Genomic DNA, 14,643 nt, shown 5'->3' with positions numbered 1-14,643 from the left:
TTGAGGCTAGCCTAGAGGAAAGTAGAGGACAGGAGGAAGGCATGGCTCGGGTGGGCCCCTGCCCCTTCCATGTCGGGTCTGCAGCGGTCTTTCCCGTCAGCCAAGGACAGGGATAATAGTAAATACATCTCTTCTCGTAATAGCCCTTTACGCACCCCCCCCCCCACACACACACACACTGAGCACTTTCCTGGGTCCATTATCTCATTATGGCAACACTTTGAGGTAAGTAGGGCAGCCATTGTTCATTCCCACTTTATTGGTGGGATGACTGAGCCCCATAATTTAAGTGATGGCCCCAGATCATTCATTGGGTCAGCCATTCAGCAAACACTCACCCAGTGCCAAGCATGTGCCAGGCACCCTTCTAGAGCTGAACAAGACAAAATCCTCATTCTCATGGAACTTACTTCCTGGTGAAAAAGAGTCTCATTCCAGCATGGAGTTGAGCTCATATATCCTGATTCCCATCCTTTGCCCTCACCAGTGCCTCACTCTTGCTGCCCAAGACATTGGCGGGGATTCAAGGCACCAAGAAGCCCAATCTGGATCCACAAATAGCATGCTGCAGTCCCACTTTCAGCAGAGTCAATATCTCTGTGGCCAGAGATCAGCTACGAGGGATTCAGTCTCAAGCGCCCCCTTTAGGGGAGATCACATGATAGGCCTCACCGTACTGATGGCAAACACCATTAAAAAAAAACCAGCCCAGATCACTGACATGCTGGCAGCTTTTTCTAGCTTTGAACTCAGACCATAACCTGGCAGCACATGGGATAATTTTAGCTCATTAATGTGTTTTCTTTGGTTTGGCTCTTGTGTTGGTTTTGTTTTGTTTTGTTTTGTTTTAGTTCAAGTGCTCCATTTGAAAATGAATAGCCCCATTTAAAAATAGCAATGTTTCCCAGGCACATCCAGCTCATCTTAAAAGATCCAAAGGTCCACTGACTCTGGGCCTCAGGTTTCTCCTTGGAGGCTATCACCTGGGTCATAGACAAAGCCCGTGTTCTCCTGTCCTCTCCTGTGCCCCTTCCCTACCTGGCCCCCACTGGCATTTCAGTTTGTAGTCTGCTTCAGGCATTCTGTGCAACTGCTGACTGACCTGCCCTCTGGCTGGCTCTGTAACTCAGTTTACCGAGTTACCTACGGCGGGGGGGCGGGGACCAGAAGGTAGCCTTGAGCTCCATCTCCTGAGCTCTCCAGATGTAACCCCAGAATCCTTTGTTGTGTCATTGCCTAAATTCTAACTCTGATTTCATCCAGCTGTTTATAGCTTGTTCCCATCCTACTGACAGCCTGCATTTTTTACATTTAGAAGGAGCCCCCAGACTTGAGGATGCTCTGTAAATCAGCATGATTTACAGATTAGCGTGAGCATGTTCCCACCGCTAAAGGGAGAGAGGCCTGGGTAGATCAAGAATTACAGCCACTGTGTGATGTGTTCCTAATAAGTGCCCTTGCTCCACTGACCTTTTCCCTGTGGGATCCAATTTCATTCTTAGGGCCCCTCAATGCAAAATAAGAATCATTATCCCCATTTGTCAGGAGACAAAAGGGGTTTTGGGGAGTCTAAATGATTTTCCCAAGGTTACACAACTGGTAAGTGTTAGAATTTGAACCCAGTTCTCTGACCCCAAAGCCCATGGGAGCAAGGTAGAGCTGAACAAGATTCCATTCAGGTGTTAGTTATCAAAACTGGCCCAGGTGTTAGTGTCTAGGCCCTTAGGTTACCTCCGGGTAACCTTGTAATATGTTTTGTGCAAAGTTGTTTCATCAGAAAGGAGCCCATTGTAATTTGATAGACTTGTGTCTGAATTATTATCCACCCTGGTATTATTATTCCTTCCTAGTTGGTATTTATTCTCTGTCCGCTATTTCTAGGCCCAGTGCTTGGGACTGGGTATGTAGCACAGAGGTTAAAAGCGTGGGCCTTGAGGTTGTACTTCCTGGATCAGAGTCCTTCTCTGCCATGTCCTAGCTATGTTGCATTGGACAGGTGTCTTAACCTCTCTGAGCCTGTTCCCTTACCTTTATAGTGCAAATAACAATAGACCTACACTCTTGGGGTTGAGAGGATTAAATGAGATGCTGCATATAAAGCATCCACCATATAGTAGATGCCCTATGTGATGGTGGTGATGATGATGGTGATGTCATGGCTATGATAAGTGTAGGATGAAAATATTGTGGTGGGAGAAATAAACAGATGGTGTTTGGGCCAGAGTTACCCCGCTGGGTGTGTGAATACCTGTCTGGTGGATGTGCGTCAGTGGCTGACAGGTAATACCCACATGGCACAGAACAACATAAAGTTTCCGGCTAAGATGTTGTTGGCACTTCCTGCTAAAACTAAAACCCAAGGATCTCCGAACAGAAAAGCTCCCACATTCCACTACCCAGGAATGAGCCCTTGGCTGGTTTTCTCTTACTTGAATGAATGAAGGGCAGTAATGCAGTATTAATTTCATAGTAAAATGAGCCATTACCTGCCACCCTCTCCTCTCTGTCAGCTGGGGCCTCACCTGCTGATGAGTAACCCTAGCCACTGTGCGTCTTCTGTTGTCCCCTCCCCATCGCACAGAGCTGGGCATGGCTAGGCTTCAGACCCTGCACGGGTGATGTGTTATAAAGGACCCTTGGTGGCAGATGACAGAAACCCAGCTTAAACTAGACTAAGTGGGTAAAGGAAGTTAATGGAAGGAAAACCTTGATCTCTGACTTCAGATATGGCTAAATCAAGCAGTTCAAATGCTTTAATCACACCTAGACTCCGTTCTTTTCTTTTCCTTTTTATTGGGGGGGGGGGGCATTTAATTATTTACTATTCCTGGAGCGGGTTAAAGTAAAATAAACACATTAAATAGCCAAGTAGTTCACTGAGGGGGATCTTTTTATTTTTTTAATTGAGATGTAATTGACATAAAACATTATGTTAGTTTCAGGTGTATGACCTAATGATTCGTTATTTGTATATATTGCAAAATGATCATACTAAGTCTAGTTGACATCTGTCACCCCACATGGTTACATTTTTTTTCTTGTTGATGAGAACATCTAAGATTTACTCTCTGAGCAACTTCCAAATACACAATACAGTATTATTGGCTATACATCACCTCCCCCCAGCATGTATTTATTTCACACCTGGAAGTGTGTACTTTTTGACTCCCTTGTTTAGTTCTATTTTCCTTTGTGTTGTTGGATTTTCTGGCTCCAATGGTGACTTAGTAGCTTCGTTTTAGAGACGGGGAAACTGAGACTCAGGTGAAGTAATTTGGTGAAGCCTACATAGTTACAGCAGTGCTAGGACTCCGGCCCAGGTGCCTGTGTCCCCAGAGCCCAAGCTCATAACCCTTGTATGATGCAGCCTGTCTGTATTCTGGGCCTGCTTTCCTCCAGCATCCTCCAGGATGCTGGGTGGCTTTCAGACAGCGACTCTGCTTCTCTGGGCTTCACTTTCTCCCTTTGAAAAAAGAAAAGTGGATGAATAAGATGGTCTCCGAAGGCACGTCTCCTTCTGATGCTCTCTGCTCCTGGACCAGCCCTTATAAAAGACATTGTGACAAAGGCAAAGAGTTTAAAAGATCAAACGATGTGGAGGGACCAAAAACAAGCAGTAAGATACAAAATAGGCCACAGGGTGCCTCGGTATTTAGTTCCACGTGGCTCCTAATAGCAGTGTTGACCTTCTGTCCCCATCTTCAGCCCTTGGCAGCCAGTGTGGATTCCCAGCTCCTGCTCCACAGGGATGGCATAAAGGCAAACTAATATTTTAATAGCTGCCAAATTGGTCCTGACTGTTCCTGTAATTAAATGAAGGGGAGTGTTGTGTTCACCATTTCTCCTTGCTTTCCTCCAAAAATAAAGTCGATGCAACGAAAGGCACGCAGCACAGTTACTGTTTTCCCAGTTAGCCTCTGTAGGGTGAGCAGAAGCAGGTGTCCTAAAGCTCACTGAGGGACTAAATATGTCCTTGCAGACTAAATAGGTCCTTGCAGTTACCCTGGAACTCCTGGCTTCTGTTCAGGGAGCATTGGAGAAGTTTACCAAATGTCTGCAACCTGATTGTTGCGGGGGGCCGGCGGGGGGGGGGGGTGGTCTGATAGGGGCTAGAAAGGGAAGATCCTTTCCACCAGCCAGAATAGGGTTTCCTCTGACACTTTGTTTGCCTCAGTCCATCTGAGCTCTCTTGCTGATCCAAGGTCCACAGGCCCCCATGCTGAGCCCAGGGACACATTGTGGTACAGGGGCAGGTACATGAACATTGGAGGCCTGGCACCTGTGTTGAAATGCTGGCTTGCTCATGTGATGGCCATAGGACTTCAACAGATGGCTTTGACTCTCCAAGCCTCTGTTTCCTCATCTTTATAAAATGTGAATAGGGAGATGGGCATTGTGGAGGACGGAGTGTCCTCCCTGACCCTGGGAAGGCCCTGAACCACGCACTTTCTGGTGTGTTGTCTCATTCCCACCTCACTTGGCAAGTGAGATCTTCAGAGATGAGTACAGCTGAGGCTTACAGAGTTGATTTTACTTGCTTAAGGTTCCACAGCGAGCAGACCACAGAGCTGGGACTGGAACATGGCTCGGTCTGGCTTTTAAGGCCTGATTTTATCACGCCGTGATTCATGACCACATCTGACAGGACCTGCAGTTTTGCCTTTGGGGCGTACAACTGAAAGAGCAGAATCCTGCTAACTTTAAGCAGAAGTATTGTTGAAATGATCAGGTGAGGAAAAGATCAGGTTCTTCCCCTCCTTTCTAGAGTCGGCGTCTCCCAAAGTGTGTTCCCCATCCACCCGTAGCATGAGAGGTGGATTCAGGTACTTCACAGACAGGAGTGCTGGGAAAGCTAGGTACTGATCGCAAGTGTATCAACAACAATTGATAGAATTAGCCGTCTGCCCCATGGTTTCATAGAAGTTATGCTGAGAATAAGACTCAGTTTAAAAAAAAACAAAAACACCGTTGAAGCTATTCAAGGTTGATTTAGAGAAAATTATTAAGGGAGCTTTCCTGTAAGTGCTATACATAAAGCACTTGGCACAGCAGGTAGGAATCCACACTCTGGATTCTAGGTGTATGACCTTGGCTGAGTGACATCAAGCACCTGTGTGTCAGAGTTGTTAGAAGAATTCAATGGGAGAATATAGGGATAAACTCTTGGAACAATTAGTTGGGCGTGTCAACTTAGTGACAGTGATGATGGAGAAGAATCTTGAAAATGGCATACATATGATTAACATTTTGCAAGCACTCCTCCAATTCTTATGGAAACTAGCATTTGACGGGTAAGAAGGCTAGACCAGTAGGAAACCAGGAGGGGTCCCAGCCCTGAGGTTGGAAGTGACATCAGCAAGTTTCTTCCAGCTGTCAGGTCTGGACCCCACCTGCTCTAAACAGCACTCCCCCCGACTGGGCACCAGAATGACAGCCAAGCAGCTTCAGCAGCCCTTTCTCTCTGACATTGAACTCATCTTCAGACCCACACCTCCCTTGATGTATAAACAGGCAACTGTTTAGCCAATAGTTGGCAAATCCATTGAGAGCCTGGCCAGGAACCTCCTCCAAGCAAATCTGTGCTCAGGAGGCCCTTTGGTGCCAACTTGCTTATCAAGAGATGGGCTCTCTCCCCAGCTGTCTTATAGCACCATGATTGATGTGAGGAGATAATTAATATCTCATTTCCAATGGGGAAAGCAGATTGCATTTCCCCTTTGCTTTTCTTAAACCCAACCAGTGCATTTATCACTGTTTGCATGTTCACTGTATTTAATCCAATTATAGCAGGCATGTCAAAATAAAGCTTTGCGTTGCACCAGCACCCACACAAAGCTGTGTATGCATCTCCTTTCTTGGTCCCCACATGCGTTTTGAGGTCAACTTGGGAACTTTTCTTTTTCCAAAACAATATACATCGAAGTTAGACAAAAGACTAGGACAAAAGTATGTTCAGGGTGTCATCTCTGAGAGGTGGACTTTGATTTTTTTTTTCTTTGCTTTCTCTTTCTGTTCTAAGTTTTCCATGAAGGACGTGCATTACATTTATAAACAGAACAAAAGGCTGTAAACACTGTTTTTTAAAATGTGTGAAAAATTGTGGAAAACCACTTAGCCTTCAGTGGACCTTTAGCCTCTTGGAAGTAGAAGCTGATTGGGCACCAAGCACCATGAAGACCATATGGCTACCAAGTCAGGGGATTCTGGGTCCCAGGATTTGGGCCCCTGACTTGGCATCTCTTCTCAGTCTTCTTTTTTCTCCCACCCTTGGATATCAAACACAAGTCCACTTTCTTCGCACAAGGCAGTAGTAACAGTCACATGTGAAGGGTTTCCTGTGTGCCGGGGACTGTCCTAAATGCCTTAGTGAGGTTATTTCTTGCAAGTCTCAAAACTACCCCATGATGGAAATGCAGTCCTATCAGGCTCAGTTTTCAGATGGGAGCCCAGAGGCTAGCTAAGTTAAACACACAGATTATAAGTGGGGAGGCTGACTAGAACCCAGGAAATCTGGCCCCAGGGTCTGTAGTCCTAGCCTCTGTATCACGCTGATTCCCTCAGCATGTTCACTGTGGGGCTTCCTGCCATATCCAGGTAGATGATGCATTCCCCCCACCAATCAGGTAGGGTCTGCCTCTCTCGCAGTTGACCTGCTCAGATGTGTCAGCAAGGCTCTCACTCCAGCCACCTTGACTTCTTTCCATTCATTTGAGTTCTTGCACATGCTGTTTTGGTCCCCAGTAAAGCTCTTGCCTCCAGATCTTCAGATGACTGATTCCTCCTCATCCTTGACGTGAAGCTTCAATGCCACCTCGTCAGTGAAGCCCTTCCCCAACCATCTTCACTAATGACGTCTCTGTCTCTTTATTTTCTGCCACTGCGCCCTTGAGTTTTTCTATATAGCACTTATTACAAACATCTAATTACATATTAATGTGTTTTGTGGCTCTTTGTGTCTACTTACTTAGTTATTAAGAGCAGGATTATAGCTCAGTGGCTAAAAGTGTGGGATCTAGAGCCTGACGGCTAAGGTTAGAATCGCACCCTTGGCACTAACCAGCTGTATGGCTCTGGGGAAATTACTTAGCCTCTCCGTGTCTCTGTTCCTTCATTTGTAAAATGAACCTTCATAGGGTTGTAGTAAAGACTAAATGAGAGAATATGGATTTAGTGTGAGGAATGGGATCTGGAAAGTAGCAGGTGCTCAATAAATGGTAGATGTTATTCTATTTTTTATGTCTCTCCCTGGAAGATGGAGAAGGGTAGGGATGATGTCCATCTTGTTCACAACCAGATTCTCAGCACACAGACCTGGGGTAGTGAAGATGCTATCTGGAGCTGCTGAACGAGTGAATGCTCCAAGCCCCCTGTTCTTCCAGGTACTTCAGAGTAGAGGCATAACAGTTGACCCCAGCCTAGGTCAGGAAAGGGGACAATCCAGCCTGGGCCTGAAAGAAACAGCCAGTAGGGTCCCTGTGGAGCTGCCAGACTAGGTCCCAATGAGCTGAATCCTTGCTGACTGGTAGCATGAAAAGATGATGTATTCATACTGCTCGGACAGAATTAGAAAGGTGCCCATGACCCTTGTCACCTCCACTACCACAACCATGGGCATTGCTTATTAAAATAATCACAGGAAATGAAGTTCACGGTTTGTGTGGGGCTCTGGGCTTCTGTCCTTGGTGCTGAAATATCATTGCTTTTCTGGACATAGAGGTGTGTAATTAGTTCTGGAGGTGCCCTGCCCATTCCTGTCTACCAAATCACAGGAGAGAGAAGAGGAGAGATAGAAAATTTAAATTTGTAGCTTGATGAAGGAAAAATATTAAGCATCTAGGTGAATATTTATGGAGCACTTACAGTGTGTTGAGCACTACCCTAAGCCGTTTCTATGTATAATCTCATTTAAACTTTTGCACTAGCCCTCTGAAGCGTTATTATCATCACCATTTTCCATGTGAAGTTACGTGTTCAGGTCGTCCAAGGTTGGTGGCCTACCCAGCACGTGAATTGTGTAGTCCAAAGCTTGGCCCCTGCATTATACAGCTGTTACGTGTCAGCACATTCACATAGCTGGCTGAGTTCATACACTGTGGGCTTTCGTGCTTTGTTCCATGACTTTATTTTTTAACTAAAATGCTTAGGTTGTATTTAGGCTAAAGGAGTAATCTGGATTCAGTGACAGATCACTGGACAGGAAAAGAGAAGAAGGGGAGATTTTTTTCCTAGGCTATGTGACTTTGGATGTCTTTGAATCATACATCCTCTCAGTGTGTTGGGTTTTTTTTTTCAATCTATAGAATTAATTATATTAACTGATTGCTAAGATTCCTTCTTACTCAGACACGCTGTAAAATCTGAGGAGCAGAGTTCTTCCTTTTCAAACTCATTATAGGACGAGACAGTTCTGGAATAATTCCACACTCAATGAATATGCCAAGACTGTAGCCAGGGAATTAACTGAATTAAGAGACCTTCATTGTCTGCCTTTTCTGAGATCATGTTCAAAGGCTACAGAAGGTTTCTTAACTGACCTTTTCACACACAGATGAGAATGAGGACCCCTGTCCCCTTCCATCCAATTTCCTTTGATGCTCAGCTGAGTAGAACTTGGTCCCTATGACATCTCAGTAGAATCCATTTAGTTATGACTTTGTTCCATATTGTGCCAGTAGAGAAAGTCCCTGGAAGGCAAACCACCCCTCCCTGAAATCCTGGGAGGTAAAACCAAATGCAGTTGATTCCATGTTTGCCCTCAGGTAGTCTGTTCTGAAGACAGAAGTCTTTGTGACGTCTGGCAGGGAGCTCTTCCAAGACCAACAATGAACCCTTTTCTGTCAGTTTTCTCATTTCAGCACCGGGTCTTTTTGAGGTAGTGAAAATTCTCAGATCCTCCCTCCCTGTCCCTGGCAATCAGGACAGAGCAGTTAAGAGCTTGCATGGATTCATCCAGACCTGGATTCGAGTCCAGGACTGTTAGCTGTGTGACTTTGGGGAACGCCCTTAACCTTCTTGGATTGAGTTCCTTTGTGTCTCAAATGTTTGTTAGAAGAATCAGATACCTGGTTAAGGGCTGCTACTTCCTTATTGAACAATTTCATGGATTTTACTCCTCCCTTTATTCATTGGCTCAATAAATACTTATTGAGCACCAACTGTATGATAGGTACTAGTCTAGGTACTAAGGATACAGCTTTGAACAAAAACAGGCAAAAAACTCTCTGCCTTCTTGGGACTTACATCTAGTAAGGAGACAGTAAGCTAAATAAATACCTTGTATACAGTGGTACAAATTTTTAAGTTCTATGGAGAAAAATAAAGCATGAAATGGTGGTCACAGATGTGAGGGATTCTGGGAGGGTATAATTGCTATGTAAGAATGGTTCACTGTGTAATGACTGGCTCAATCCATTGCTGGAATGAATAGTGCTTACTGAATACTTAGCAAGGACCTTTGTAAACCTCATTTGTCAGCCTTTCACAGCTGATTCAGGAGGGTGTCAGCACAGGTGTCATGGAACTCATCTTCCAGATGAGGAAACTGGCATTCCAGAGAGTCAAGCCAACCCCATATCTCCCCATCTGCGAAGATAGAGTCATCATTAGTACCCAGATCCTTTTTTTGTCTGCTCTGAATTCCACCTGTTGACTCGGTTGCCCTCACATAATCAAATCATCTGGAAATGAAACTAAATATAAGAGAGTGTCTTTGGTCATCTTCTGTGTGTTTGGCCCAGTGCTTAAATAAATCTAGTCTCCACCCCTCAGGTAGAGAATCACACACCCTCGACTGCTGAACCAACATTTATGAAAAGGCACACCCAGGTATTTGCCTACTTACCTTGATTTCCAGTCATTCCCTTTTTTAAGAGATGGCAAATGCATAGGGTAGAAAACAGAATGCAAATCACTGTCCAAGCAGTTGATTCCTTTCCCCTGCTAAATACCCAGACTCTGGGCCTCTGCTGCTTTATCCCAGTCCAGATGCCCCTCTTAACCCAGGAACTGAGACCTGGGGGGATTGTTTGTCTCTATTTACTCATAATTAACCAAAGTATGCATTTGCAGCTTATCAGTTTTCAAATGCAAGTAAATATAGCAACCAATCTCCCACCCCATGAATATTTCATTTTGGAGATTACTGCATAAATATTGTATTTGGATATTATGGTCTGGGACATCACATTAAAATTGCAAGACGATGCTATTCTCCCACATAATGGAACACAAAATTAAAAGGCTGGCCTATGGAAAGAAAACTTTTGCATGTCCTCAACACCTGAATTTTGTTTCTTTCTTTCTCTGGGTGAGTTAGTCTTGGCTACCACATAAGTTCTCGTGGAAGTTACCTAAAATTCAAAGGTTTAAGCAGGGTTAAGTGTCTGCAATTTAATATTATTATATAATTAGCACCAGACAGAGCTGAGGTAGGATTTTATTTTCCTAAACTCAGGCGCTTCCTTTAATGGACCCAGTTAGAGCCGAGTTTTGTGTCAGTGGAGTGATACGATAAGTATATTGGAAAACCTTCGAGTGACTCCCAGAGAGAACGTGGCTTTGCTGACAGCGTGGATTTGCACTTGGAAACGTGTTAGGAAGGATACCTGGGAGGGATACCTGGGTCTTCTGGTTGGCTTGTATCCTCTGTGTGTCTGTGGAAAATTTGTCAGCCTTCTCTGGGATCCCATGTATCTGTCTGGAATGCCTGCCCCACCCCCTCTTCCTGGATATAACAGAGTGACTTAGAGAATGTCACAGCTGGGAAGTACCTTACGATTACCTAACCCATATGACTGATGGCCCATGTGCTGGCTTCAAGGCTAGGGATATGTTTTATTTAATCAGAGCACCTTTTTTTTTTTTAAATGAATTTGAGTGCTTTTCAAAAACTGCCTTCTCTACTTTGCTGACTCCACCAACCCTGTGGTCTTCTACCCAGCCTGCCTCAGATGCTTCCATTATCCGTCTGACTCCTGTAGGCATTTAATATTACAATCCAGACCTAGCCCAACTTTGGTCATCACTTTCCAAAGTCATGTTACCAAAAGGGAAACTAAGACTCAGGGTCATCACTTTCCAAAGTCACTCAACTCGTTACTGGTAGAGCTGCACCACCATGTAGATGGAAAGCACATTTCAGCAGAATAAGTCAGCAACATAAAGAAGATGTGGTTTATATATACAATGGAGTACTACTCAGCAATGAGAAACAATTAAATCTTGCCATTTGCAACAACATGGATGGAACTGGAGGGTATTATGCTAAGTGAAGTCAGAGAAGACAGATATCATAATGTTTTTGCTCATATGTGGAATTTAAGAAACTTAACAGAAGACAGGGGGAAGAGAAGGGGAAAAAATACTTTCAAACAGAGACAGAGGCAAACCATAAGAGACTCTTAAATACAGAGGACAAACTGAGGGTTGATGGTGGGAGGGGAGGGGGAAATGGGTGACGGGCATTGAGGAGGGCACTGGTTGGGACAAGCACTGGGTGTTGTATGTAAACGATGCATCATGGGAATCTACACCCTAGGCCAAGAGCACATTGCACACATGGTATGTTAGCTAACTTGGCAATAAATTATATTAAAAAATGAAGTCATCAACATTTTTAATACAGTCATCAGTTTTGCTAAGAATTCAGTGGATTACTGAATGCTGAATTACTGATCATGATGCTCAGTGAGTGACCAGTATCTATGGGCAGGTTCTCTCCTTAAGCAGGAGGAAAGTACTGGGGATATGGATTTATTAGTGAGGTTCCACACACTTCCCTCCAGTGGATGCTAGTGGATTTGGGAGGACACACTGGGAGGGATTCTTTGTAGAATTCAGCACGTCCAGCACAATGGAACTATCTGCAGCTTTTATACCCTGAAGTCTGGGCATCACGGTAGATCTTTCCCGAGCCACTGCCTTGCACTGTCCTAGGAACTGTGAGGAAAGCAGAAAGGAGGAATCCAGAGTCAGTTCTAATGATAATAGCATCTACCTGGTGGGGGACTGGTAACTCTAATCTGAAGACATGCAGGTTCAAAGGCCTCTAAGACACATGATGGAGGTGCAGACTGGCATAGTGGAAGAGGGGTATATATGTGCCACGTCCATGGCTATCTGCTTTCTCTAGGGACTGAGATGATTCACATCCATCATGGTAGTGATAAAAGTTTAAGTTGTTCAGGAATGTATAGGACTTTTTCAATGGCAAATGACAGAATCCCATTTCAAAATGCCCTAAGCACGTTACTGAGGAGTCCGGGTGAGTCAGGCACAGTGGGATCCAGGGTCTCAAGCATAGTCATCAAGACTGTCCCTCCCTCTCTCTTTTCCTCCCTCCCTCCCCCCCCCTCCCCCTCTCTCTTTCCCTTCCTCTCTCTGTTTTCTGTGTTACCTCCACTGTCAAACAGCCTTTGTACTCATGGTGACAGGATGGCTGCCAGCTGCTCTAGGCTTACATTCTCTCAGCTGAAAATGCCGTTGAAGAGCCCTCCTTCCCAGCAGATCCAGCAAAAATCCGGGGCCCAATCTCAGAGTTAGCTTGAGTTACTCACCCATCCCTGAATCAGTTATGGCAGCCAGGCAGATGGAATACTCTGACTGACCAGGCTGGGTCGTGTCACCACTGCTTGGAGCTGGGGGTGGGGCGCAAACCCAAGTTAAGTGAGAGTTAAAGATAGGTGGCTGTCCAAAGTAAAATCAAGGTGTGGTTCTCAGAAGAATGAGGAGTGGATGCTGGGTAGACAGAAACACAGGATGAAGCCTTGGAAACATTATTGTTGGTAGAGAAAGCCAGACCCAAAGAGGCCACATATTGTATGTGTGAATCTGTATGAAATGTCCAGAGTTGGTAAATCCATAGATACAGAAAGCAGATTGATAGTTGCTAGGGGTTAGAAGGAAGGCAGACATGGAGTGACTACTTATGGGTATAGGGTGTCCTTTGGGAGTGCTTAAATATTTTGAGACTACGTGGGTGACAGTTGCACAGCATGGTCAATGTATTAATGCCATTGAATTACGTGCTTTAAAATGGTTGATTTTATGTTGTATGAGCTGGAGAAGCAGCACAGCCCCTGGATTAGGAGACTATAGTTAGGAGATTATAGGTCCTAGTGAGACAGCACCCTGAGGAACAGCAACATCCTTCCCTCTCCCTTCCCCGCACCAGGCCAGCACAGTGCCTGGCACACAGCAGGTGTGGGTCTCCTACTGCAAAAGAACTGAGGGTTCATGTCAGAAGGCTTGGTTCTAGTTTGGCCCACCTTCCCAACACATCCGTTTTACTAGCTCTTTGATCTTTGGTTTCTGCATCTACAAAACAGGAAGTGCCAATTCTGCTCTGCCCACCTTGCAAATCCCAAATATGTATACACTCCAGAGCAGGAGTTCTTAATCTGGGGTCCTCCGATAGAATTCTAGGGGCCCACAACTTTGGCTGGGAAGAAAGTGATCTTTATTTTCACTGAACTCTAATTGAAATCCAGCTAAATGGAGGTAACAAACCACAACAGTATTCGCGGTAACTGTAAGGAATCATGTATTTTCATATCACTGTGATTGATGCGTATACCTCTAAGTATCATTTATGCTCCCCTCTTCTGCAAAATTACAACAGTTGTTAGACCTGCCACAAGAGCTTGCTATCTCATGTGTTACAAAAGAAACACACACAAATTTGGTGTTTTGAAAAATATTTTGTAATCCTGTCTTTCTTGTGTGAATCTAAAACCATATGAATTACATCATAACTGGGGTTTTGTAATATTTTTAATACTACATATTTAAGGTATACCTTTAAGAGCATTATTCCAAGATGAGCATCCATAGGCTGTATTCACCAAAGTGCTAAGGCTTTCATGGCACGAAAAGGCGATTTCAAAAGTTCCGTAGGGAAGAAGTGGATATAACAGATGATTGTTGCCATCTACTTGTAGTGGGCAAGCCCCCTAAACCTTCTAAGCTTCAGCATCCTCACCCATAAAATGGGAATATTGACAGTGCTTACCTCATGGGGACATAGGGACCTGTCTCACTTGTGTAGATCAAGTGGCAAACTACACACAGAGCCCCTGGCTCAGTACTTGGCACACAGTAGCAGTGCCTGGGTAGCTCGGTCAGTTAAGCGTCCGACTGTTAGTTTCAGCTCAGTTCGTGATCTCACAGTTCATGAGTTCGAGCCCCACATCGGCTCTGTACTGACAGTGTGGAGCCTGCTTGAGATTCTCTCTCTCCCTCTCTCTCTCTCTGCCTCTTGCCCCACTTGTTCTCTCCCTCTCTCTCAAATAAATAAACATTAAAAAAAATACTTGGCACACAGTAAGTGTCAATACATGCTTTTATTGACATGACTGTGCTATTTCATTTGGATTCTGTGCACCTCTGGGCTAAGGGCTACTTTGGCTTTCACAGGTTCATCCGAAAACAGGGTCTGGACCGACTCTTCCTGGAGTGTGACGCCCACATGTGGCGCCTAGGGGACCGGCGAATCCCAGAGGGCATTGCTGTGGATGGAGGCTCGGATTGGTTCTTGCTGAACCGGAAGTTTGTGGAGTATGTGACGTTCTCCACAGATGATCTGGTGACCAAAATGAAGCAATTTTACTCCTATACCCTGCTTCCTGCTGAGGTGAGTGTCTAGGG

At 44.9% G+C, this 14,643-nt stretch overlaps 1 protein-coding gene across 1 annotated transcript in view; it reads left to right on the top strand.

Annotated features, from left to right (window-relative positions):
• XYLT1 (xylosyltransferase 1) overlaps positions 1-14,643 on the top strand; it is a 311,203-nt gene that overhangs the window by 263,406 nt on the left and 33,154 nt on the right. Inside the window, exon 7 of the mRNA XM_042922618.1 lies at positions 14,413-14,629. Coding sequence (XP_042778552.1) covers positions 14,413-14,629 — 217 coding nt within the window. The remainder of the gene's footprint in view (positions 1-14,412; positions 14,630-14,643) is intronic.

The sequence above is a fragment of the Panthera leo genome, chromosome E3 (assembly GCF_018350215.1).
Source record: "Panthera leo isolate Ple1 chromosome E3, P.leo_Ple1_pat1.1, whole genome shotgun sequence".
Classification (NCBI taxonomy): domain Eukaryota; kingdom Metazoa; phylum Chordata; class Mammalia; order Carnivora; family Felidae; genus Panthera; species Panthera leo.
Note: the sequence above shows the minus strand (reverse complement) of the source record. Positions and strands in the feature narration are given on the sequence as shown.